General features: G+C 38.2%; 1 protein-coding gene across 1 annotated transcript; it reads right to left on the bottom strand.

The window, feature by feature from the left end:
• ccdc22 (coiled-coil domain containing 22) lies at positions 1 to 23,866 on the bottom strand. Its single transcript, XM_020089500.2, has 16 exons — positions 23,414 to 23,866; positions 20,720 to 20,897; positions 14,718 to 14,850; positions 12,976 to 13,082; positions 6,358 to 6,442; positions 5,845 to 6,014; positions 5,432 to 5,647; positions 5,172 to 5,342; positions 4,499 to 4,618; positions 4,286 to 4,402; positions 4,099 to 4,200; positions 3,813 to 3,920; positions 3,062 to 3,157; positions 2,222 to 2,281; positions 2,053 to 2,127; positions 1 to 665 (listed from the first exon to the last, which is right to left on the bottom strand). Exons 1-16 carry the CDS (start codon positions 23,461 to 23,463, stop codon positions 552 to 554), a joined length of 1,902 nt encoding a protein of 633 aa, XP_019945059.1. The 5' UTR covers positions 23,464 to 23,866; the 3' UTR covers positions 1 to 551.
• Between the last annotated feature and the right edge of the window lie 396 nt (positions 23,867 to 24,262).

Raw genomic sequence — 24,262 nt, 5'->3', positions numbered from 1 at the left:
TTCAATTTTTAAGGCATCTTTATTTAAGCTGGTAAACAACAACAATACTTTCCTGATGGGGGGTGGACTTCATTCAAATACCACTCAACATATTCAGTTCACATATCATCATGACATAAGGAACTGCCAATCAATAATTACTGTATTACAATTTCTAATGAAAGATTTCATTATAATCAAGATATGAAAACTTTGCATACAGAAATATGAATAATTATACATTAACACAAAAGAGGTCTGACAGTCCCCTCCTCTGTCCAGTGTCATGTTTCATTTGGGTACAAATGAAGCAAACCAGAGCACGGACCCTCAGAAAGCATTCAAAGCATCCAGAAATTGAAACTCTGAAGTTTGAAAATCTAATTGTCTTCTCGATCCATCCATATTTGTTATTTTTCATGGTACAAAAATCTAATTGACTCTCAAAAGAAAAGCATGCCTCCTGTGGCAGTCTCTTCAGTGTGAAAGCTGGAGATCTGTTTCAGTCCCATTCAGCTGTTATGCTAAAACTTGGGCCTCAGCAGGCGGAACAGAGGAAACCAGGTCGACGCTCAGCCTTCTCTGACTTTGGCAGCGAGTGCAGAGTTCTCCTGTCGAATACACTTGTAGTCATCCAGAATCCTCTCCAGGTTAGACACAGTTTTGTTTCCATTTTCTGTCTCAATCTGCGGACAATTTTAAGATTTTAAGAACAGTGAAAAATTTTGTCAATTGTCCAGTAAGTCGATGTGGACATGTTGGCTGTAACAAGGGCATGGCAATTAACGGAAAATGTTATGAAAAAGTATATAACATCTAATACAATTCATCTTGCTCATTTCGGTTAATTATATCCCCAATGTGTGTGTTCACAAACTGTCGGGTTTCCACTACATTTATTTTGCAGTGGCGTCCAGGGTACCATGTACCGTACTGCGTTACCATGCCACATGTCCACCCTCCTCACTCCTCTGATCTTGCGCTAACTTAACACTTTCCAGTAATCAGAAGTTTTTAGGGCATGTTCAGGAATTGAAGTTCACTTTGTGTTTGTTTTATTCGCTCTAGAGTTTGGAATAAAATAATCGTTTAATCATATTCAAGGTAAAAGTTTGAAATAATTATGATATTGATTTAAAGTCATATCACCCAGCCCAAGCTGTTACACATAACTACTATCAACAACTACTGTATACACTCAGCATATTGTCTGACTGACATGGAAATTTGGTATTATCACGTTGTTTGGTGTGAGAGGAACATATGTAGTCTTGATATGTGGGGTTCCTCCAGCTACAGTCCCTCTCTCTTGCAACAGATAATTTATTCTTCAAACAATTGATGGAATCTGGTGAATTCAGAAGCGTCTAATTTAAGGATTTAATATTGTTTTACAAAATCTGCCAACTTATCAAAATCAACTTTCTTTCCTTGTCCTTGCGACCAGAGTTCTGTGCTGCTGAAAAACACAAACTTGAAGCCAATGAAGGGAGAAGTGTTGCTTAAAAAATATAATTACATCCATGTTGTGTTCATAGTACACCATTCAGTGGCCTTGGAACCATCATCAGAGTTGTGGATTGGTATTTTGCATGTGCCTGATCTTGCATCGATCACTAACTGATGTTTAACACCATTATAAAGAATTAATAATGTGAGGCCACTTCAGATAAGAACTCATATCTCAGCAACAACCAAAGACATTATGAGCTAATGCTGGTGAAAATTTGACCAATTTATATATATATTCAGAGGCATGTTCACTCTGTGCTGATGTGGTGCTGGCTGCAGGGACCTCTGCTAAAGAGAAAAGGGAGGGGCTGGTTGTCTCAGAACCGGAATCATGACAAACTCACAGCTTTGATTTTAGCTTCTTCCCCACAACAACTAACAATGAGCTTACAACACTGTGCTGTTGTTATGTAAAACATGTCTCCTGCAAAATGTGGATGAAACAGATGAAACTAATGTAATATAGGTATTTAAGTTCACACACTGCAAATAAATATTTCATAAAATGATATGAAAATGTAAAATGTGATGATTAAACAATCATTACTGAATGAATCCTACCTGTTCCTCTAGATCTCGAATCTCTCTCAAAATTGTGCCTGTCTCCTCGATGGTTTGGATCAAGTGATTACAGCTCTATAGAGAAATGCAACACAAAAACATGATATGCACACATTGTCTAATAAGAACGACAGGTAGGATGAATTACAAGGAATCCAAAGAAACATACTTCATGCAAGGCAGCCAGGTACTTATAGGATTTGCGGACGGATTCATCTTTTTTGGCATCCTGCACATAACAAAGATAAATTAATGCATACAAGACAAAATATTCAATACTTATTCACACAAGGCAGTCATTGACTGCAAAGTACTGAAAAAATCCTTCACATTAATAACTTTGTTAGTTTGTCTGATTATTTTGATCCTCGGACCTCCGGATATGAATTAAAATAACTGTAGTGCCAAATAGTGAATGTGATATTCGGTAAACCCCTTATATTAAAGCTGTAAGTCTGCACTTCAACTACATCTTGATGGCTTCATTTCAAATCCATTGTGAGAGTTCAAAGAGGCAAATCATTAAAACTGTGAGTGTGTATGTTGAAAAAAAAAAAAAAAAGAACTTGAAATTAGTGACTGAAGATGAGGCAAAATATATACTCAGCAGGCGGATATATATATAATGACCGAGGCCTGCTTTATATACATATATATACATATACATATACATATATATATATGTATACATATACATATATATATATATATATATGTATATAAATATATATATAAAGCAGGCCATGGTCATTAGATTCAGTCAAGGGTTCAAGTGTTCTTATCCTTGCTTTGGATTTTTCATGTATTGCATGGTTAACCTGAAGGTCATTTTAATGGCTTAAGAAGTAATGGTGTGAATTTTAGCTTTTTTTTTTTTTTTTTTTAATTGGTGCAGCTTAGAACAGAATTCTTCATTTATCTGTTATTTGAGTTCTAGATTGAGAAGTGCCTCTGTCTAGTTATAATCTTGTGTAAACAAACACAAATACTGAAATAGAAAGACAGAAACCTTGAAGACGAGCTCATCAGTCACAGCAAAGGTCCTGTCCAGTTTTCCTGTCAGGTTGTTGATTTCTTTCTGGAGCTCCTTAGTATCTGACAATATCTGTCAAGGAAGGTCAAATCAGTATTAATGATGTTACAGCATACTTTAATTGCTATCCCAGTGACTGCAGTGACATAGCTTAGTTTTCCATTACATTCATTTGGTGAAAGAGAGCTGGGTTTTCCTTCAAATAATAACTGTATGTAAAAAAACCCTAACTGCTTTCCATTCAACATTTTGCTTTGTTCGATGTTGATGGGACTCTGGGCCCTTATAGTGCTGTGCAGAGAACTAGATCTTGTCTGCACTCTTGTTATGAACTGAAGGTCCTATGGACAGTTGTTCCATTAATTACCCTGACTGAAGCAACCTGCAACAGGTTCAGTGAACTCCCTTTTCCAGTTCACACAATAACATAGAAGCTTTCTCACTTCATGTCTGGCAATGTTGCTTAATTGTAGAGCCTCTGCAGTATTTCTTGCCCCCGTCACATGGGCTCATCTGTCATAGTTGGTACGGCCAACAGCACCGTCAGTGGTCTGGAAGACCATCAGAAACCAATAAAGTTTGTACCGTCCTTGGTAGTCAGACAAACCCACTAGTAATACCTCAACTCCCTGTGTACTTTTTCTGTTCATGCTATTTGCTTAGACAACAAATGGTCTTGTTGGTCAACTCTCCTCTCATCATGAATCCCCCCCTCTTCTGATGTTACCTTTGTAATTTCCTCCTTCTGTTTCTTGATGTTGCTGACAATCTCTAGAATCCTCTGAGTGTATGCTGACCGAGACACATCCTGAGGAAGATTTTCTAACTCTGTTACCTACATTGGAAAAGAAAAAGCATAGCGCAGTTGAACACACATTTACAAGATTCAACAATAATTGTGCAGATACTCAGTTGTAAATGTCAAACTAACCTATGTTGACACAACATTTAACCTATGAGAACAGGTTAAAAACTTTGTTCATTTTCAAAAGACATGTAATTTAGTGGGTTACCAGTTGTTTGTACATTTCTTCTTTTTTCCTGGCCTCCTCTGTAGAGACACGGATCTTGTCATGCAGGGACCTGATTTCAGACAGCTTTCTGGATGACTCCAGCTGAGGAAAATTGAGACATATCAACAGAATCTAAATCTCTTCACATCAAAATGTAGTTAAATATTTGTGGTAATGCACCACTTACATCCTGGTTGCTGCAGATTTCTTTGAGTCTGCGATACTCATCCATATGTGGAGCTCTGTGTTTCTCCCACTGAGAAGCCAGATTCACCAACCGCTTGGTGCTAGCCTCTACCAGAACCTGGAGAAGAACACACAGATTTCCAAATGTGAACTGTGCCTGAATGTTGCATGCCTCCAATCAGCAATTATAAGTGATCTCTCTCAGCCCTCTTACCTGAAGCTTCAGCAGGTTGTTATCTGCTTCTGGCAAAAGGTCAATTGTTTTCTTCTTCACCTGCATCTTGTTCTCTTTTTCAGAAATTCCCAGCTCTCTCTGCTTTAACTCATTCAACATCTAAAACAAAACACATCACACACATGAAACATCATTAATTTGTATACATTTTGGACAACTGGACTGCTGTACTCCATATTACTCTAGATACATCACTCCTTTCCCTTTAAGGTTAAATCTACATTCAGGTTTGACACTTTTGGACACATTTAACACTTGAAAAAGTGTGACCGATGTGTCTTTGCTAGTTTTATAGCAGCACATTGTTTTTGTTCTTGTCCAGCAAGAAAAGGACTTGTCTGAAGTCAATGGTCCAGTATCTCAGTGTTATTTGAAGGGTGTACAATCAAAAGAATAGTATTTACATACAGAGGCAGGTGCAATATGTGCATACACTCTGTTTGTTACACATTTACATGGTCTGTTCAAGCACTTTCATACACAAACAGCAATTCACAAGTGCACCTGGCATTTAAAGGGAATGGTAGATGGCATGGTACATCCAAAACATGAGGATTAATTGTACAACCTTTTTGAACCATGCACCTGGTGCTGCCGACCTTTCTTTTATGGTATTAGACATTAGGTGTGTGTGTATGTGTTAGTGTTTCACCTGTGTATTAGTGACACTAATGTGCTTCATGTCTGCTGTTAGCTGGCCAACATCACTGCAAAGCTGCTGGAAATGGTGCTGGAGTGCAGCCAGCTCCTCCTGCTGACGGTCCTGGATATCACTCTCTGATTGATCCCCAGATATGATGGGGTTGGTTACTGATGCTGACTCCTGGAGGACAAATGCACAGCAGCATGCACACACAGGAGTTAAAGAATGCACACGGTATTTTATGGTATTGCGTTGGTGGTGATTTTCACCTGTTCAAATGTGAACTTCTTAGTGTGGGTGAAGTGGGTCCCTTTGGTCAGGATGAGGTCAGAGGGGGCAGAGCTCTTGAAGGTGTGCAGTAGCTCACATAGGTCAGAGTTTGAGCGAGTACTGCCAAAGGCACTTTCAGAAGAAATTACTTCAGCAGAACGCAGCTGCTCCTTGACACGTTTCCGCAGTCGAGTCAGTTTCCTTGATCTATACTCCTGTGTAAGAAACATACTCATTTAACAGGGAATGTTGTAATAAACATGTTTAAATGTGTGTGCATACATTATATATATATATATATATATATATATGTACATATACACACATGTATGTGTGTGTACATTAAGTGAGAGAAAAATGATCTATAGGTGTCTGAGATGTATTTCTAACTGTAGCAAGTGTGATGATTTGCCTGAGGAGTAAGGCGAGATAGGAGTCCCTGACTGTTCCACTCATTGTCCCACTCCTGAGCAGCACTCAACTCATCGGTGTGCTGCTCCAGTAAGGACGCCATCAGAGAGGTATGATGGGAAAGCTGGGCGGTTACAGGAGGAAGAATGTCTCGCTGGTAGTCCTTTTCAACTGAAATCACAGCACAAACATGCACACTTATTCCAATTCTTTCAGCATATTTTCTGCAACATGTTAACACAGTAATGATGCAATATTTGCTACAGCTTTTCTCTTGTTGATGTGTAAATAAAAATAAATTAGGTGATTATATTTAATCATCATATATCAATGATAATTTTACAATCCATGGGAAGTACGAAAAGTAAGTGATATAATCCAGCATTTTTGGACCACCCTTTGAGTTGGCTTAATGCAACCTGATTGATAAAGCAGATTGACAGTGCATTGACAGACATGAGATCAACGAAAGTCATACATCATATACAGTAATGTATGTGTCATGGAGGCCTACCTTTTAACTGCTTCTTTCCTGGGCCATTAGTGAAGTGTGATAAACATAGGGGCAGAGCATGGAAGCTATGCAATGCTTCTGGACTCTAGACAGGAAAAATATCTTGTCAGAATTATCTGACTTTCTCTATGGGCAGGTTACAGTTAATGATAAGCAAATTAACATCAAGCATCCAGACGCTAAAACAAAAGTCACAATCAAGACATTTCATCGTCACTTGCAATATTTCCACCCCAATCTAAGTCCCTTCCTCCCCATCATCTTCTGACAGTATTACATTAAGATAAGCAGTACCACAACTTTCCTTTGATTGGTTACATTTTTTACATGTTTTAGAGTTCCAAAGCTTAACACTCTGACTAAAGGGCTGCTGGCTACTATGACTGTAAAAAAAAAAAAGAATTATAAAGATACAATTTTGATAATATCTGTACATCTAGACAGTATAGAGATATCTTTAATGTATAAAGTTGGATGGAAGTTTTTGCTTAAATGGGCCGACAATTCGGTGAAAGTTGCAAAGTTCTAGCACTTGCTGTTGACTTGCTATGAATTTGCTGTTTTTTATGCTTTTAATGCTTGTTGTAGCGCCACCATCAGGACTAATGGCCCACAATATCAGTTGAGAACTAGTGGCATGGGACTGGACCTGTGTGCAAAGTTTGGTGAATTTCATACATTGGATGGTGGATTTCCTTAGAATAATAATAATAATAAACATACCATTGACAAAAACAAGAGGGACAGACTGAACAGCAGCCCGGCCCCTAAATAATCCCCTAATTGCTAAAACTGGTTTCTTGCTGGTAGCAGTTGGAAGTGATGGTTGCCAGTGTGTTAATGATGTCCTCATAGTTTAATATTGCTGCAACGAGATTGTGAGCGGACTAACTCATTGTCATTGACACAAGATGGTCGCGGGCACTGCGGTGAAGTCTGACGTCAGTTAAGTTTCATTACATATTTTTAAGGTTTCATTCCATATATTCAGACTTCATTCAATATATTCAGACTTCATTCCATATATTCAGACTTCATTCAATATATTCAAAGTTTCAATCAATATATTCAAAGTCTCATTCCATATATTCAAAGTTTCATTCAATATATTCAAGGTTCATTCCATATATTCAGACTTCATTCAATATATTCAAAGTTTCATTCAATATATTCAAAGGTTTAATTTCCTGAACGGTATGCCATAATGGTATATATATCATAAATTACCAAATAATAGCCGGGTTTCAATTAAACGCAGGGTCCCCTTTAAACGCTGGGTGCAGGTGAATATCTTGATAAATAACCGCTGGTTCCAAATAAATGCCAGGTCTACTTTATTTTTTTTAAAAATCAAAGAAGAAGATGTGACCACTGACACTCCGCGTTTTTCTTCGCCTTTTTCACGTATTGTGATGATCGCCATGGCTCCGTTGCAGCAAAAAAACAAAAAGTACGACTTGAAATTCAAACTTTCTGTCGTAAAATATACAGAGGAAAACTCGGGAGAAGCAGCAGCTACATGTTTCTCTGTCGACCCCAAGAGAGTGAGAGATTGGCGAAAAAATTAAACTGAGCTTCAGTGTCTGTCCGAGGAGGACAGCAAAAGAGCCAGGCTGCCTGGTGGAGGTAGGAAGAAGGCTAGCGAAGAGCTTGAGATAAACATGCAGGAATGGGTTATCAGCAAACGGGCAAGACACGAGAGAGTGTCCCGCAAAATGATCAGGGCGATGGCGAAACAAATGTGCGCCACCGTGAGTGACAGCAGAGATGAGGAGTTTGCCGTGAGTGCTGGTTGGCTAAATCATTTCCTCCACCGCAACAACTTCACTTGCAGAAGATGTAAAACTATTGCCCAGAAGGATTTTGTGAGAAAGAAATTAAACGCCTGTCCAAAACTGCCGCCTGGTCCCAAATTAACGCCTGGTCTGTTAAGTGAGGCTTTTATTTGGTAATTTATGGCATATAATAAATATATGATATATAACATATACATATCTAATCGCCATGGTCTTACCCTCATCTGAGATAGTGCGAGAGGCGCAACCGGCATATGGTCATCATGGTTACCATGAAAAAAAGGAAAGACGCCCATCAGACGTTTCAGAGTTTCCTCAATGTTTATACGCCAAAAATAGAAAACATAATGATTGTTCACGAGTCCGAGTAGAGTCCGAAGTACTAGTCAAGTCTAAAGTCTCTGTGTGTGCGACTTAAGTGCGACTCGAGTCTAAGTCACAAACTCGAGTCCCCATCTCTGCTCTCTACTGAGGCCGCCATGTTTTTTACAGTAGCCCAGACTGGACAAACACCTTTTGAGTTTTCATAAAAATTGAAGGCTACCACAGGTTTTTTTTGTTTGGAAGGGGAGGGTAAGGTGAGGGGTATTCAGCTGCACCATGCAAATTCACCGCTAAATTGTACACACTGAACCTTTAATCACTAACTAAGAATATACACAGACAAGTCTCAAACTTCTATGATAAGTGATAATAAACAAAGCTAAATAATATAATTATGCCATTTCTGTTTTTTAGGTTCACAATAGTATTGTCTAAAAACCACTAAAGCTATGGGTATAGGTGAAGCAGGATGAGACAGTCATGTCTGGCTGCTGCACATGTAAAGCAGGATTTGGGCAGGTCTGTCCCCATATTATAGCACTGCTTTATGCACTAGAATCTGCAGTCAGACATCTGCAGGATAAAAGCTGCACTGATGGACTGAGACAGTGGGGACTTCCCTCCGTGAAACCAGGTTAAGCTCTCTTAGAGGAGGGATCAGGGACTGACTTCATAAACCCTGCTAAGCGGTCTGCAGCTCCACACAGAACCAGTTCAGGTCCATCTGGTAAAAGGGTCTGCATCAACACTGAGGAGGATACAAAGAGATCTTTACAGGGACCTGCACAATACAGTTCAGAAGAGCTCCCTGTTATGGATACTTCTTAACTTCTGTCTACTAAGGTGGTTTCTTTTGGTCTGCCTGAATCGCTGACATGAGGCCAAAAACCACAAGCAGTCCTACCCTGATGTAATAAAAAATATAATGCAGTCTTTTTTGACTAAATTAAAATTACACCAGAAAAGGTACATTAAATTCTTTCTATGTCTTCTGACTATGTTATTTCATCATTGTAATGATATTTATTCCAATAATTATGCATATTGTAGGTAAAATTGAGGTAAAGACTTGACAGCAAGGAAAGTCAAGACTGTGGATTACCACGAGGGCTGGTAGGGTAATGGCATCAAAAATGCTCTTGGCCCAAAATTGTATAGAGAAAGAAAGGGTAGAGGAAAAAACCGCAATCTGGCTTTGAGGGTACCTTTAGAAATATGCCTGTGAATCATGTGTTGTTGGTATAGTTGTTAGTTAAGTGATATATTACTCATTGTACAGCCTATTGTTACACTGCCTCTTTTTGTTTTTACAATTCTTCAGATGAGGATGCTGTCATGAAAAGCAGCACCCTCTGGGGCTGAGCATCCCTGACTCTGGACTGTATAATGATCCCTCCCCGGAGGAATGTTTACCTGCACCTGCTGTGGCGTCTTGGAGATCAAGTGTCCAAACACTACCAATGACACATGAGTCCTCAGTGCCACAGAGAACAAGCATTTCTGCATTCAGAAGACTGATGGCAGAGATATGAACTTGACAAAAATACTGACCTTTATGGTAAGGATCAGATTTATTTTTGCCTGATGCTGACCATTTCACAACAGAAATTAAGGATGTTGAGGCCATCTGCAAGTCTATTTTCTAATTCCACAGTCCACAGACAGAATATGAGTAAAGTGGCTTTGCCTTGAACTTAAAGTAAATGGTATAGCTCATATCTGTATATATTAAATATGTGTTTAAAACATTGAGTAATGTTGAACAGTCTGTTGTGTATGTTCATGCAAAAAAGCCCAGATGTAACCAAATTGCTATATGCTGTGTTTATAGAAATAACAATACACATTTATATTTGAAGAGATTTTAATAAATATGATACATCTTTTCCAGTCTTGGATCAACTTTAACACCAGCTATCAAACTGACCTAAAACTTACAATGTAAAAAAAAAATATATATATATATATGAAAAATTTAGAGAATACATCAATGATTATAGTTACACTAAACATACAGGTTACATTTTACAAGGTACAGGTTGTACAGATTTTACTTCATGCTCATTTATAAAACTGGTGGGCACAAATTAGTTGATGAATATATAATATATAATAATATATCAGGAGTGGTATAGTGTATTAAATCGTCGCTTTGAAGCAATGTGATTGGCACAGGTCCTTGTAACTTTTTGTATTTAATTGAAGCCTGTTCAATAACTCTCTTAATGTAAATGTGCAATGCTGCCAAGTTTCCTATGTCCTCAACTTCAATAGCACCCAGCTTTTTTTGCCCAGAGTAAATGCTGGTGTTTCAACTTACTTGTTTCCACTTCCACTTATCCTCACTTATGCTTGTGGTGTAATTCCTATCAGATATTTCATGTTGTTATGCAACTTATACTGTGAGTAGGTTTGTGCCCTTGCTTTTTCTTTTCTGTCTGCTTGCAGCCTTGACTACCTCTTTTACTTTTTCAGGCCCACTTTCTTATGTTACTTTTCCTTGTTTCCTACTGCTTCCTCTTCTGTGGGGATTTGGTAAAGGCAAAGATGGTTGTTACATAGTCAGGTGACACTGGATCATCACTTTTATGACCTGGAAAAAAAGACAGACATTAAAATTGTGTTGTTTTGTTCTGGAAACCTCTGTAAAGCCAAATCAATTAACCCTATGTGCACTAGGGTATCATATTATATGTTTAAAAGAGTCTAGACTATCTACAGCTTCCATTATTATATATGATCATGCTTTCTCATTAGTATATTTGGCATCTCACCGGAAAATGCTGACAGTAGAGATATCTGTTTGCATAATTGTGTTGCGAAGATTGTTGGGAATCTGGCAATATCCCAACCAAAGTGGTTGCGATCAGCCAAGCAATTTTTTAAATATGTACTTCGTGCCTGATGAAAATAAATGTGGGATAATCCCAGCTGTATATTGGAAACAATTTGCTGATTAACTTCAAAACCAAATTACCTGATGCTTTGTCACACAAATAAAAGAGTATAGCTTCTGTTCTGATTATTTTAACGTGTAGTATGTTGTGGTGGATTTCGTAAATTATTCAAAAGTGAAACAAGCGTGTGGTTTGAAGAGGATGAAGAATGTAATGAGGATATCACTTTGCAGCGGTTTGATTTGTCATCATAACGTGATTACCTCAGACGTTAGCTAGCGTTAGCTCATTCAGTGCGTCTGTTGCAAATGAGACGATGCTATGGTATATGCTGTTTTTTCCACTTCATCAAATTATTTGCAGGTAATTAATACTGACATTTCAATCTTTCTGATTAATAACACTTAATAACAGAAACTTACCTTGTACAAAATGTTCACTACACAGTCTTGAGTATTTTGATGGTTGCCAATTCTTCCAATGTATGGGTGTGATCCACTTCTGCCTTCTATCCATGACTTTTGACATCTGATAGAAGGCTATATTATCCATGCCTTGCCTGTTAGTACACCCCACTGCACAACAACAAATTGTGATTTGTGAATATAGGCTAAACAAATAAAGTTTGATTGATTGATTGATTGATTCGATGAACAGGAGATGAACGGGGAATTTGTAGACAAGAGAATTAGTTTAGCTCTGGCATCCAGTAGGTAACATGTCCCTTTTGATGTCTGAAAGGGGTAGGGACCACGGCTGGACAGACATTTTGACGTCAGATGCAAAAAGGACAATAGCTTAAATACTCAGGGGTCTGGAAGTAGTTCTGGATTCATTAGGATTGGGCAAAATGCAAAAAATGTTCAAATTGGCCACCGACTGCACCACAACCACTGATTTTCAATATATATCTGTGTGAGCACACGCCAGCATCAGTGAGAGCAATTATGGAAGAGCCTTGACCACTCAGATCTCACTTCACCTCTCTGTGTGCAAATAAACACATGCATCATTGGTGTTGGTGAAGACCAAATTATGTTGTTTTAACATGTCTGTGTCTGTGTGTCTGTGTGTGTGTGTGTGTGTGTGTGTGTGTGTGTGTGTGTGTGTGTGTGTGAGAGAGAGAGAGAGAAAGAAAGCGAGCAGAGTAAGGAGAGGGTGAATAAAAGACTGAATGCATGCAGTTATGAAGAAAGATTGTACTTCATTAGGAAAAGTATTGATCATTATGTGGTGATTTGTGGTGTTGATATTGTGGCGGTGGTTACAAACAAATCAACTTATAAACTGTAGTGGGTCAGAGACGGCAGCTGAGTCGGTGTTGGTGTGTCCTTACGTGTCAGCGCAAGAGAGAGGGAGAGAGAGAAAGTTGATCGAGCAGACTGAATGAATGAATTCATATATACGTGAGTGAGTGCCAAACAATCGCCAAAAGAAAAACAACCAATGATGAACTCAATGGTCCATAAACAATATGTAAACAGATAGATTCATTTAAATTCGTTGATCTGGCCATTATCCCACTCCTGCTGACCAACAAGAGAGATCCTCATGTATTGAAGCATTTTTTTAAAAACTGAAATACATCTATGAAGAGTTACTTGTGTTTCGATGTGCAGGGGTGGTCTGCAATTTGTAGGCAGCCAGGGGACAGTCAGCTGGGCTTTGATTGCAGCAGCAATGCCTCTCTGGAGAACCACTGATTTACCTGCAAAAAGAGAACACAGCTTGGGATGAATAATCAAATAAGAAATACATGATAACTAAATGCTTTACCATGCCAAAATCATCCTAAAAAGGTGTATGCATATTATATATATACACTTGCAGGTGTGTTAGTAACAGTATAGACTGATATTAATTCTGATATAGAACTCATTTGGAAGGAGATCATTTTTAAGCGATTTCTGTAGTAGTGTATTAGTGTCTAAGACTAGGGCCGCACAACATTATGAAAACGTGATATGTGACAATGTGTTTAAATATTGCAATGACGATATGACTTGCGATAAAGAATTCACAATACACAATCATTTTATATAATCAAATGCTAAGAGTGAAGCAATCTGACAGAGCAAGATTTGACAGAGTCGCCTCGTAATTCTGTTTTCTCTCTGTTCTCTTCTTCCAACAATGATTAATTGACGGAAAAACTTGTCAATGATCTGAATATCTTTAATTTATCATCTAGGGCATTTATCGCAGTTTAAGCCATCTTTTGCATTGATTTCTGAATGACTGGTAACACTAATTCACCTACTGTCTAAACCATAAGGATAGACACATTTTTGCTCCTCAGGCCATGAGCTTGAGAATTTTCTAATTGAAATATATAGTTTTTAAATGTTTAGGCCTTTTGTTTTGTTTACATCCTTCACAAATATATTATATATTCAGCACCTCCCAGAGTGGCATACTGAAAGACATGAGCAGAGCCATTCACAATGAACAGGAACATAACTTCTAAACTAACAACAAGCTGGTATGTTAAGCCTTAAAGAAAGCAATAGATTGTCCCTCATTGAATTCAAATCTAGATATACACAAAAAAACATTCAGCATAGGGTCAATGGCCATCTAGCCAGTGCTAGAAAAAAACTGTACATAGGCAGCTGGCATACAGTTCAATTTACTTTTTAACATGAATTAATAACACATGAGCTAAAACAAAACTGAAACGAACATGTTTAATGAGTAAGAGCCCAGTCTTGAAATCCTTCCATTTTTGCCAGCTGAATCAATGTAGTAAGTTGATTCCTCTCACCACTCAAAACATCATTTTTTTCTGACATCAACCAATTTCACTGTCTTTTTATCTGTGACCGACATAGTGTTTTTTCTGTTTGACAAATTTTTTCTCTGGTTGATTTCTGCAGTTAATAAGCCATACATTTCTTCTGTGACAGCAGATTATGTTGCAACGAGCTGCAACACCTCCAGCAGGGTCAACCAAACACTTTAAAGGTCATAAATACTGAAACAATTACTATAAATAGACTTGAAAACATTTGCGAGCCTAGCAACATAATACAGTATGACGACATGGGGTTTTTGGTTTAGAGTAGGGATGGGTACTGACAACAAAGGTACACACCTTACATTATTATGTTTGTTTAAAAAGATTTTGGTTCATTAAGAAACCTTGGCAAGACAAATTTGACGTGCAACTACAGTTGAAATTAATGAGAAACAGTGAGTAGTCATCTTGGGGGGGTTGCTATTTCAATATATACAAATGAGTTATCCCACCTACCATAACTAATGAGGTGCTTAAGTCTCAAATGTAATCTATTGATTAAATATCTATATAACTGTGTGGATGACAGACTGGCGTTCTCTGTACCTGTTGGCTGGTCTGAGGTTTCAGCACCCTCTCTGGGCAACTTCTCCACCAGGCACATGAGCAGGGAGCGGATCTCTGGCTCGTTACTGTACAGAAAAGTCTGATAGCCTATCTCTCCTTTATAACCAATGTCCTGGGAAACAAAATGACAAATGGAACATTTGCTCTTTAGTATGGCAGGCCAATGAATGAATGAATGAAGAATGAATGAATGAATGAATGAATGAATGAATTACAGGATGGATGGAGATAGATGATCTTATACCATGACATTGAATTTTAAGAAGTGTACTATAAATAATAATATTCAATTATTAACTGCTAACAGCTACTTCCTGTTGACTATTGGTATGATCGCATAGGACAGGATTAACTTTACACAATAATATAAATACTAATACACACACAATGCATCAACAGAAACAAAGAGAGACAGAAACAATAGCATGCACAAATCTCGATAAAATTCCTCAGGCAGTTTTGTTCAAATTATAGGTTTTTAAAAAGGAACACAACATTACATCTTAGTCGAAATAGGGTATATAACTATCTATACAGAGCACAATAAATTTGCCTTTTATCAATCTCACAAATATTTTATGAGTAAGGAATTAGCTTTAAAGTATACCACCCCCTTCTGTCTGAAGGCAGTCGGACAGATTTGAAATTTAGGCAGAAATAACAGCTGTTACAGTAATCAAAGTGTGATAAAACTATGTGAAATGTTTCAGGAAAACAATTCTGGAAACAATTCTGGAAATGTTCCTTAATTGATCAAAAAAAAAAAAAATTGTAAAACTTTTGTGACATGCTGCACAAAGACAGGACACATTTGGCAGCATTTGAATGTTTGTGTAATAAAAAAATAAAGTTTAACTAAAGAAAATCATTAGAAATCCTGTTTCTTACAACCCCAATGCACCGAATTTCAAACAGAACTTCAGAGTGGTACAGCAAACGACTAATCCAATTTTCATGGTGCTTGGACTTTCCATTACACTTTCCATTATCACTTTGTGTGTTTCAGTGCAAACTTGTTTCCTTTGATTCCTCTTTCCTGTGTTTCCCTGTTTTGCATTTTTGTTCCAAAACTGTCAAAAATATTGCTGTCCATATTCTGAAAAAGTTGCACATAGATCCTCCAGTACAGCCAAATATTTAGGTGAAGTTTGAATTTGATGAAATTGATAATCTCGTGCATTATGTAGAAATAACAGAAATACTACTGCTGACTTTCCATTTGAATGTTATTGGACAGAGTTAATGCATATCAAGTAGAAAGTATCTGCACCAAATTTGGTCACATTTGATATTAATAATATGCAAATAAATTATTTTTGAAAAAATATAGTAGGAAAGCTTCTGAACTGACCACAGGGAGCAGCTCATACATTTTTGCATAATTCAGTGGATGTGCAGAAAAAATATGAGGTCTGTATGCATGAGTAATATTTTAGGAATTCTTGAAATTTGGCAACCATATTGAAATTTTTTTTGATAAACCATGGCCACTTTAATCATCACTATCAATCTTCAGGTATTTCATAATAGTTGACCTTGGATTGTGCAAGTCAATTTTTTCTGCAATTCCATACAGCCATTTTTAAAATATACACACATTTGTGTTGCCACCTAGTGGCCAATGTGCGTCAACTTATGCTCAAAAGGTTGTGGCTCTCGTTGCCTACAAGTTTTGTACTAATAATACTTTTGGTTGCTAATGTTTCCAGTGATGACATGTACAGCCGCACGTCATCCTTTCACCACTGGCTGTCGAGGTGGTGTCCAAATAACAACGTGGGCTTCGTAGATAATTGGCGCACTCTTTGGGGGAAACCTGGTCTGATTAGGAGAGATTGTATTCATCCCACTTGGGATGGAGCAGCTCTCATATCTAGAAACATGACAACGTTTGTTAGACAGTCCACACCGTGACAATCCAGAGTTGAGACCAGGAGGCAGAGTCGCAGTCTTACACGCTTCTCTGCGCTTCTATTTGAACAGTCACCCTCAAAATATCCTATAGAAACTGTGTCTGCCCCCCGACTACCTAAACTCACTAAATCAAAAGCAAACAGGACAGGAATAATATATTCAAACCTAATAAAAGTTAACACAGCCAATATACCTGTAACAAAACACAGAATTATAAAAGGCGGTTTATTAAATATCAGGTCACTCAATTAAAAATCACTACTTATTAATGACCTGATTACCGATCACCAAATTGATCTATTATGTTTAACAGAAACCTGGCTGCAAGATGGAGAATATGTAGTGTTATGTCCCCCTCTTTGGGTCAGTTTGGTGTATGTGTGTTCTGTTCCTCTGTTTTCACCCCAGGTGATCAGTCACTCAAGCCCACCTGTGTCCAATCATCCCACTGGTCCTGTCTGCCAATCAGAGGGCGCCACTGCCACCTATATATATGTGCTGTGTTTGTGTGTGTGAAGCCTTTTTGAGAGAGAGAGCTGGAGAGGTGCTGTTTTTGAGTTGGCTTGTTGGTTATCTGTGGTTTCTGTGTTGTTCGTTAGATGGTGGTGTGTTTGGTCAGAGTCCTTGTTTGGTGGTCTGTACTCGGTGCAGTGTTTTTGTTCAATTTTGCCTCACGCACAGGGGAAAGGTGAACAGGTAAGACACCCATGGGTTTACATTTCCACCAAGTAGCCTTACACCTGTTAAAATCACTAGGTAAGGAGGAGGTGCCACACCATGTATTTATTATGTGTAGAGTAGCTTAGAATTCGGTTTCTGTGATAGCATAGAGTTGCTGCAATAGATTAGGACTGCACGTTTTGATTTATGATTTCTTTGCTTGGGCACCGCTCATAGTTCCCTTGTTCCCTGTGGTCTTTATTTTTGTATGATAAATTATTGTTCCTTTTACAAGAACCTTGGTTTGGTTTACTTGTGTTGCCACACCACACACCCTGATCTGCGTTAGGCCCTTTCAAACATCCCTAGACACCATACAATCAAAAGGGTCATAACATGTAGGCTTAAATGAAGCGACGCCCCCAAGCTATGTTAATACTCATACTCCTCGAAGCACAGGCAGAGGGGTTGCAGCAATCTCTAAATCTAACCTATCTATCAACCCTCGACCAAAAGAAAGTTATAACTACTTTGAAAATCTTATCAGCCTCATCCATCCAAGCCTGAAATCACATAAACCAATTCATCTAGTTATCATATATCGTCCGCCTGCCCCTTACTCAGAAATTCTATATGAATTCTCTGAATTTCTATCAGAACTAGTTCTTAGGACAGATAAAATCATTATAGTAGGTGATTTCAACATTCATGTAGATGTTGCCAACGACAGCCTTAGTTCAGCTTTCAAATCAATAAAAGACGCGATTGGTTTCATTCAACATGTGAATAAACTCACCCACTGTCTGAATCACACTCTCGATCTTGTTCTGACATATGGCATAGACATGTATGAAATGTAATAGAAATGTAATAATATTTCAACAGAACCCTCTTCTGTCCGACCATTTTTTAATTACATTTGAATTTACAATTACACCGATTCTGAACAGAAACTCTATTATAGTCTTTGTTTATTTGATAAAACTGTGAACAAATTTTAAGAACTGCTTCCTTCTACACTTACCTCTCAGCCATGTGTCAGTACAATACAGGAAAGTTATCAAAACTTTACCCCCACACTAGTTGATAACTTAGTTAATAGTACAGCAGCTTCATTAAAAACAATCCTTGACGCTGTCGCCCCTCTAAAAAAGAAGGCAAATCAGAGGAAATCAGCTCCGTGGTATAATTCTCAGACACATGTTCTAAAACAGACATCGCGGAAACTAGAGAGGAAGTGGCGTTCCACCAATAAACATGACTTTAACCTAGCGCGGAAGGATAGCTTGATATATTACAAGAAACCACTAAGAAATGCCAGAACATCTTATTATTCATTATTAATAGAAGAAAATAAGAACAACCCCAGGTTTCTCTTCAGCACTGTAGCCAGGTTGACAGAAAGTCACACCTCTACTAACCCATCTATTCCTCTAACCCTGAGAAGCAATGATTTCATGAGCTTCTTTACAAATAAAATTATAACCATCAGGGATAAAATCCACCACCTCCTGCCAATGAATAGCACATACATAGAAACATTGTCTGGTCCTGAAACCATAGAACCAGATTTATGTTTGAACCAATTTTCTTCTATTGACCTTCCTGAACTGACCTCATTAGTTTCATCATGTAAACCAACAACTTGACAAGTAAACTCTGTCCCAACTGGACTTTATTAGGAAATTTTCCCCCTGATTGACAGTTCCATATTAAATCAGATTAACATGCCTTTGTTGACAGGCTATGTACCTCAAGCTTTTAAGGTAGCTGTTACTAAACCTCTGCTTAAAAAGCCTACACTTGATCCAGAGGTTTTAGCTAATTATAGACCCATATCAAACCTGCCCTTCATTTAAAAAATCTTAGAAAAAGCGGTAAAGTCTCCAGTTGGTCCAAAATGCCGCAGCACGAGTCCTGACAGGAACTAGAATGAGAGATCTTATTAGTACTGTCTTAGCTTCTCTACATTGGCTCCCTGTAAAATTCAGAATAGATTTCAAAATACTGCTCCTCACATTTAAAGCCCTTAACAATCAAGCCCCTTCATATATCAAAGACCTGATAACACCGTATTATCCAAATAGATCACTTCGTTCACAAAACACAGGCTCTCTTGTGGTTCCAAGATTCTGTAAGAGTAGAACAGGAGGTAGAGCATTCAGCTACCAGGCTCCTCTCCTGTGGAACCAGCTCCCACTCTGGGTTCAGGAGGCAGACACCATCTCTGCATTTAAAGTTAAACTTAAAATGTTCCTCTTTGATAAAGCCTATAGTTAGTTCTGGATCAGGTGAGTCCTGAAACCATCAATTAGTTTTGCAGCTATAGGTCTAGACTGCTGGGGGAACTCCCATCATGCACTGAGGACCTCTCCACTTCTCTCTGCCCCCCCCCCCACAATTATTCATTTATTTATTTTAATACATGTCAATGACTATTTCACTTTGTACTCCCATAGTCTCTCTCTCTCTTTTTCGCTCTCATTTCAGATATCTCTGACCCCGGAACCTCAGGACAACAACTTTTACTATTACTAATAACAATATCGCAGTAATTCATTATGATATAAAATGTGTCTGTTATCAATAATAATTAATAGTCTTTACACTGTTGTCCACTTTTTAAATAATCAGATCTGATACCTGATGGTGCTCAAGTGTCCCCAGTCTTTGCTCATTGTGGGAACTGTTGGGTTTCTCTATATTTTGATTTTAAGGTCCTGACCTTCTATGTAAAGTGCCTTGAGATGATGTATATTATGATTTGGCACTATACAAATAAAATTGAATTGAATTAAGATATGTAAGGGTGCTCAGATTGATCAGCTCCTGAACTCTATTGGCCTATATTTAGTTAATTAGTTAGATCTGCAATCTCTATAAACACTGATCAGAGGAGCCATTCAGATGAGGCAAAACAAACAGCGGTCACTCATGAAGTGAAACTCTCAACAGAGATGAGAGGGAATTGAGATAGCTCTATCATTTTATTTCATTTATATTTTTGTATTCTAACTTAGTTAGTTTTTTATTGGAGCTGATGATGGAAATAGCTAAGGAGTGAGGCATCTTCTCTTCCCATCTCTGTTGAGAGGTGCACATGACAATGGCTGCCGGTCTGCCATTTTTACCAGGTGTTGTATCACCATTTGCTTCTCTGTGATGCAGATGACGTGTTTGTGTTCTTGTTAAAGCAGGAGATGCTTGTGTTTGGCAATATCACCAGACTCCCTTTGAAATTGTGCACTTTTGAGAGTTGTTGAGTAAAGAGAATCTTTATAAACTTTGTCACTGTCTTCAACTAATTTTATTTTTTATTTATTATTATTATTTGAGCCATGTGTTCAGGGTACACATTTGAGTTGAAATTCACTTCATTCATAATAAATAAATAAGCAGCATGTTACCTGACAGGCTTGTGCCAGGCTCATTCCTACTCTGAAACGAGCAGACATGCCTGGAGGAAGGGAGGTGGGCAGTGAACTGCCAAGGCCTGGATCGATCACCTGGATACATCGGACCACCGCCTGCACAATCAGCTCACTGCTGAACTGTCTGACACTGTCAATCTCCTCACTCACCTCCCTGTGGGTAACAAATCAAATGTTATATATGATAGAGTCCCCTCAAAAAGTATTGCAGGGCTTCTTCTTTATCTTTGTTGTACACTGAAGACATTTGGGTATAAAATCAAGGAATTGAATATTATCAAGTGTCAAAACTTTTTCACATTTTATTTCCTGGTATCAACATCAGTCAGCAACATCACCAACAACCCCCCCTAACAACCAAAATATAAGAATACTACTACGACTGTTTTATTGTTTTACAGTTGAATGTGTCACGTGACAACTTTGATCTAATTATAATCAATTAATTGGACTCTGGCTCAGAAGGTTTTACAGGTCCTCCACTAACCAGAAGCTTGCTGGTTCGATCCCCAACTCCTTCAGTCCACATGCAAGTGTCCCTCTGCAAGACACTGAACTATATATTGGCTGTTCGTCGTGAACGTGGGTAACCCCTTAATGAATTAAATGGAAAAAGATGAGCAATAACCCTGAAGAATCCAGAAATGTAAATAAATAACACATCTGTCCAGTATTATGTAACTATGAATTGTCCTTTCTCCATAATTCTTCTTGTTTGTTGGAACAGTTTGTCACACATATTGTCCTCTGTGAAATGCTTCATAACAATTGCGTTCACTTGTGTGTTTTTAGACAGTGTGCTTCCAATATATGGGGTCGTTGGGGACATTATTCAGAATGACCTCTCACAAACACATGAAACTTAAATCCTTCACATATTTTACTGAAAACATACATACAAATACAATGCTCTCACATAGACGACATTTTACACAAGAGGGTCAGGTTTGATAACCAAGTCAGCTGGCAGGGAGCTGGCATTGGCTGGTTTACTGCCCTCAATTAAGGAGCCACTGCCAGTCTGTGCCATGTATTATAACAGACCCATCTAATTGATTATTAAGGTAGTTGTCAACTGTTTTCATAATACATCATAATCCATTAAATTGATTAGTTGTTGCACCCCCTGAAACTGTGAACTGTAAAGCTACACTACTGTTGACCGTGATTATATTGATCTGATATTGATCAGATGTTCAGCATCACCGATCATCACAAAGAGTCCTGTTGCAAAGCAAGACACATTCCTCTCCACAGTCGCCAAAGTGCTGCTCATTGTGGGAACTGTTGGGTTTTCCTTATTTTTAAAACAATTTTTAAGGTCTTGACCTTCTATGTAAAGTGCCTTGAGATAATGTATATTATGATTTGGCGCTATACAAATTTAATTGAATTGAATTGTTTGACAGTGAGGACATCACTCCAGCGAGTGGCGTTAGAGACGTCTGGTCCGACATCAACAGGATCTTCAGATTATGTGCAGAGGGCTGTGTTTATATGGAGTTAAACACAAGCAAAACCTCCATCCAATCAGAGAACGGTATACAACAAGCTTGAGTTTTAATGTTATCTGTTGAATTTATGTCACAAACATAAATGGTTGCAACACAAAAAAAAGGGGTTATAATGTGAAATATTTGCAGGAGTTGAAGATGCATGGCTTCATACTGTAAAGTACTCGCATTTATTATATACAATTTTATAGAAGGAAATAGCCTTATTTATGGCCATATTCAAGGCAAAGCCTATGTATAAAACATTCTGCTGCAGTAGCAGCTCCAACATATTGTTGAACTGAGAAACAACATATTGTGCATTCAACAGATGCTGTAAATATGAATTGATATTAATGTGAATATTGTGCATTGAATAGATAATGTTGCATGCCTGCCTTTCTTTGTGTATATTTATGCTTGTACATTCAGCCTTTCACAGAAAGGCCAAAAAAAAAGATAAATATGACCCTCTTATGTGTTTTTTAGGAAGGTATCATGGTGGTAGATCTCGGCTCAATTAAAAATTGATCTTGGGCTCGAAAAGGTTGGTGACCAATGGTCTACTGGGTAGAACCCGTCTTCACAGTACAATGCCAAAAATATATAAGCTGTGTCTGAAATTAAAGGTTCTGTCCTTCATGGATGCAGTCTACCCAGCTAATGAAGGAGGTGGTCTTCATTGTCAGTGGCATAGCTTGGGTTAAATCTAATCACCTTTTGAATTACGGTTTAACAGTGAAGTTACTAATAACCAGTAACTTTGCTTTGTAGTGCAGGCCGAAGGAATTTTTACACACCAACTGCCAACACAACAGAGAACTTGAATGGGAGTGGAGGTTTGATACTGGCCAAGTCAATCACTGGACCCTAAACCAAGAGAAGAGAGTGTCCGCGATAGAAAGTGAAGAATGCAACAGTTTGGTGATGTAAATGGGCTGCAGGCTTAATACAGTTACTCTAATCAAGCCCATGCAACCAAATGTTCTGTCCTTACTTTGCTCACCTTAAATGGTGTTAAACAGACTGTACTATGTGCAAATATGTTAAAAACCTAGATGCAAACAGCAAAAAAGAAATGGTCATCACGTGTTTATAGGTTAATGGCAGCGGTGTCGCCAATCATCTGACTTGACATAAGACAGCTAGCGTCATTTCAATAGACAAAAACACTTACGTGCCGACTTGTTTGAGGGCGTGAATCAAAATTTTGTCAACTTCCTCCATGGATGAATTTTCTCTGAAGACACCAAGCTAAAAGACTGGCTTCTATGAGGACATATGATGCTGTTGGGCTGAATTAAAAACACTACGTTAGCTCATATACGCTTTCCCTGAGAAGAAGACAGAGAACTAGCTCCCATCCTCTGTTAGCTACCAGCTAGTTAGCGAGGCTCCCACTCCTCACTTCGCTGACACTTCACCACGGTTGTATTTGAAACGTCCTGCCACAGACAAACTTGTGAGAGAGTCAAAGTCTTGGAACTGAAGCGAAGTACTGCTGCCAACATGAAACAAGTGGTACCGTGGATCCTGTTCCGTGTGGAAGGAAGTCAAAGGGAAAACGACGCTGGCGTTTCTGGGAGATGGCGTTTTCTTCTCGACCTAATGTTCACGCGATCAGCTGGACGATTACGACCCCAAGAAATACATTTCCCAGCATGCACCAAAGAAGACTGTCTCGTGACCGGAAATGTGCTGGAATTAGTTTTTTCAGCTCCAGGTTGAACAAGAGGCGAAATAATAAAGAGCAAAATCAGTAAAAAATTAAATAAATTTAGATATGATTAAAAGCGTTCTGTCTATATCTATCAATTTGAACTTATCTAGTAAAACGTTTTTTTAAGTAAAAACACTATTCAACAAACATTGTTTCAATTCGACCCAAATAATAATTTCCCAATAACAAAAGAATATTGAGAAACACTGTATTTTACATCCTTCTGTTAGGGTGATAGCTCAATGTCAGACAGAAGCCAACTCTGCATACCATCCCAGAGGGACTGCACTGATTCACAATTAATTA

This window comes from Paralichthys olivaceus, chromosome 6, assembly GCF_024713975.1.
Source record: "Paralichthys olivaceus isolate ysfri-2021 chromosome 6, ASM2471397v2, whole genome shotgun sequence".
NCBI classification, from domain to species: Eukaryota; Metazoa; Chordata; class Actinopteri; order Pleuronectiformes; family Paralichthyidae; genus Paralichthys; species Paralichthys olivaceus.
This window is presented reverse-complemented; position numbering and strand designations above follow the sequence as displayed.

Bases quoted from the DNA above. Each gene is read 5' to 3' on its own strand.
- ccdc22 (XM_020089500.2), bottom strand. From the start codon at position 23,463: ATGGAGGAAGTTGACAAAATTTTGATTCACGCCCTCAAACAAGTCGGC. The intron at 6,015-6,357 runs GTAGGCCTCCAT...CTGTGATTTCAG, and splicing joins AGGAAAGAAGCAGTTAAAAG to TTGAAAAGGACTACCAGCGA. The intron at 5,648-5,844 runs GCAAATCATCAC...TTTCTTACACAG, and splicing joins TATCTCGCCTTACTCCTCAG to GAGTATAGATCAAGGAAACT.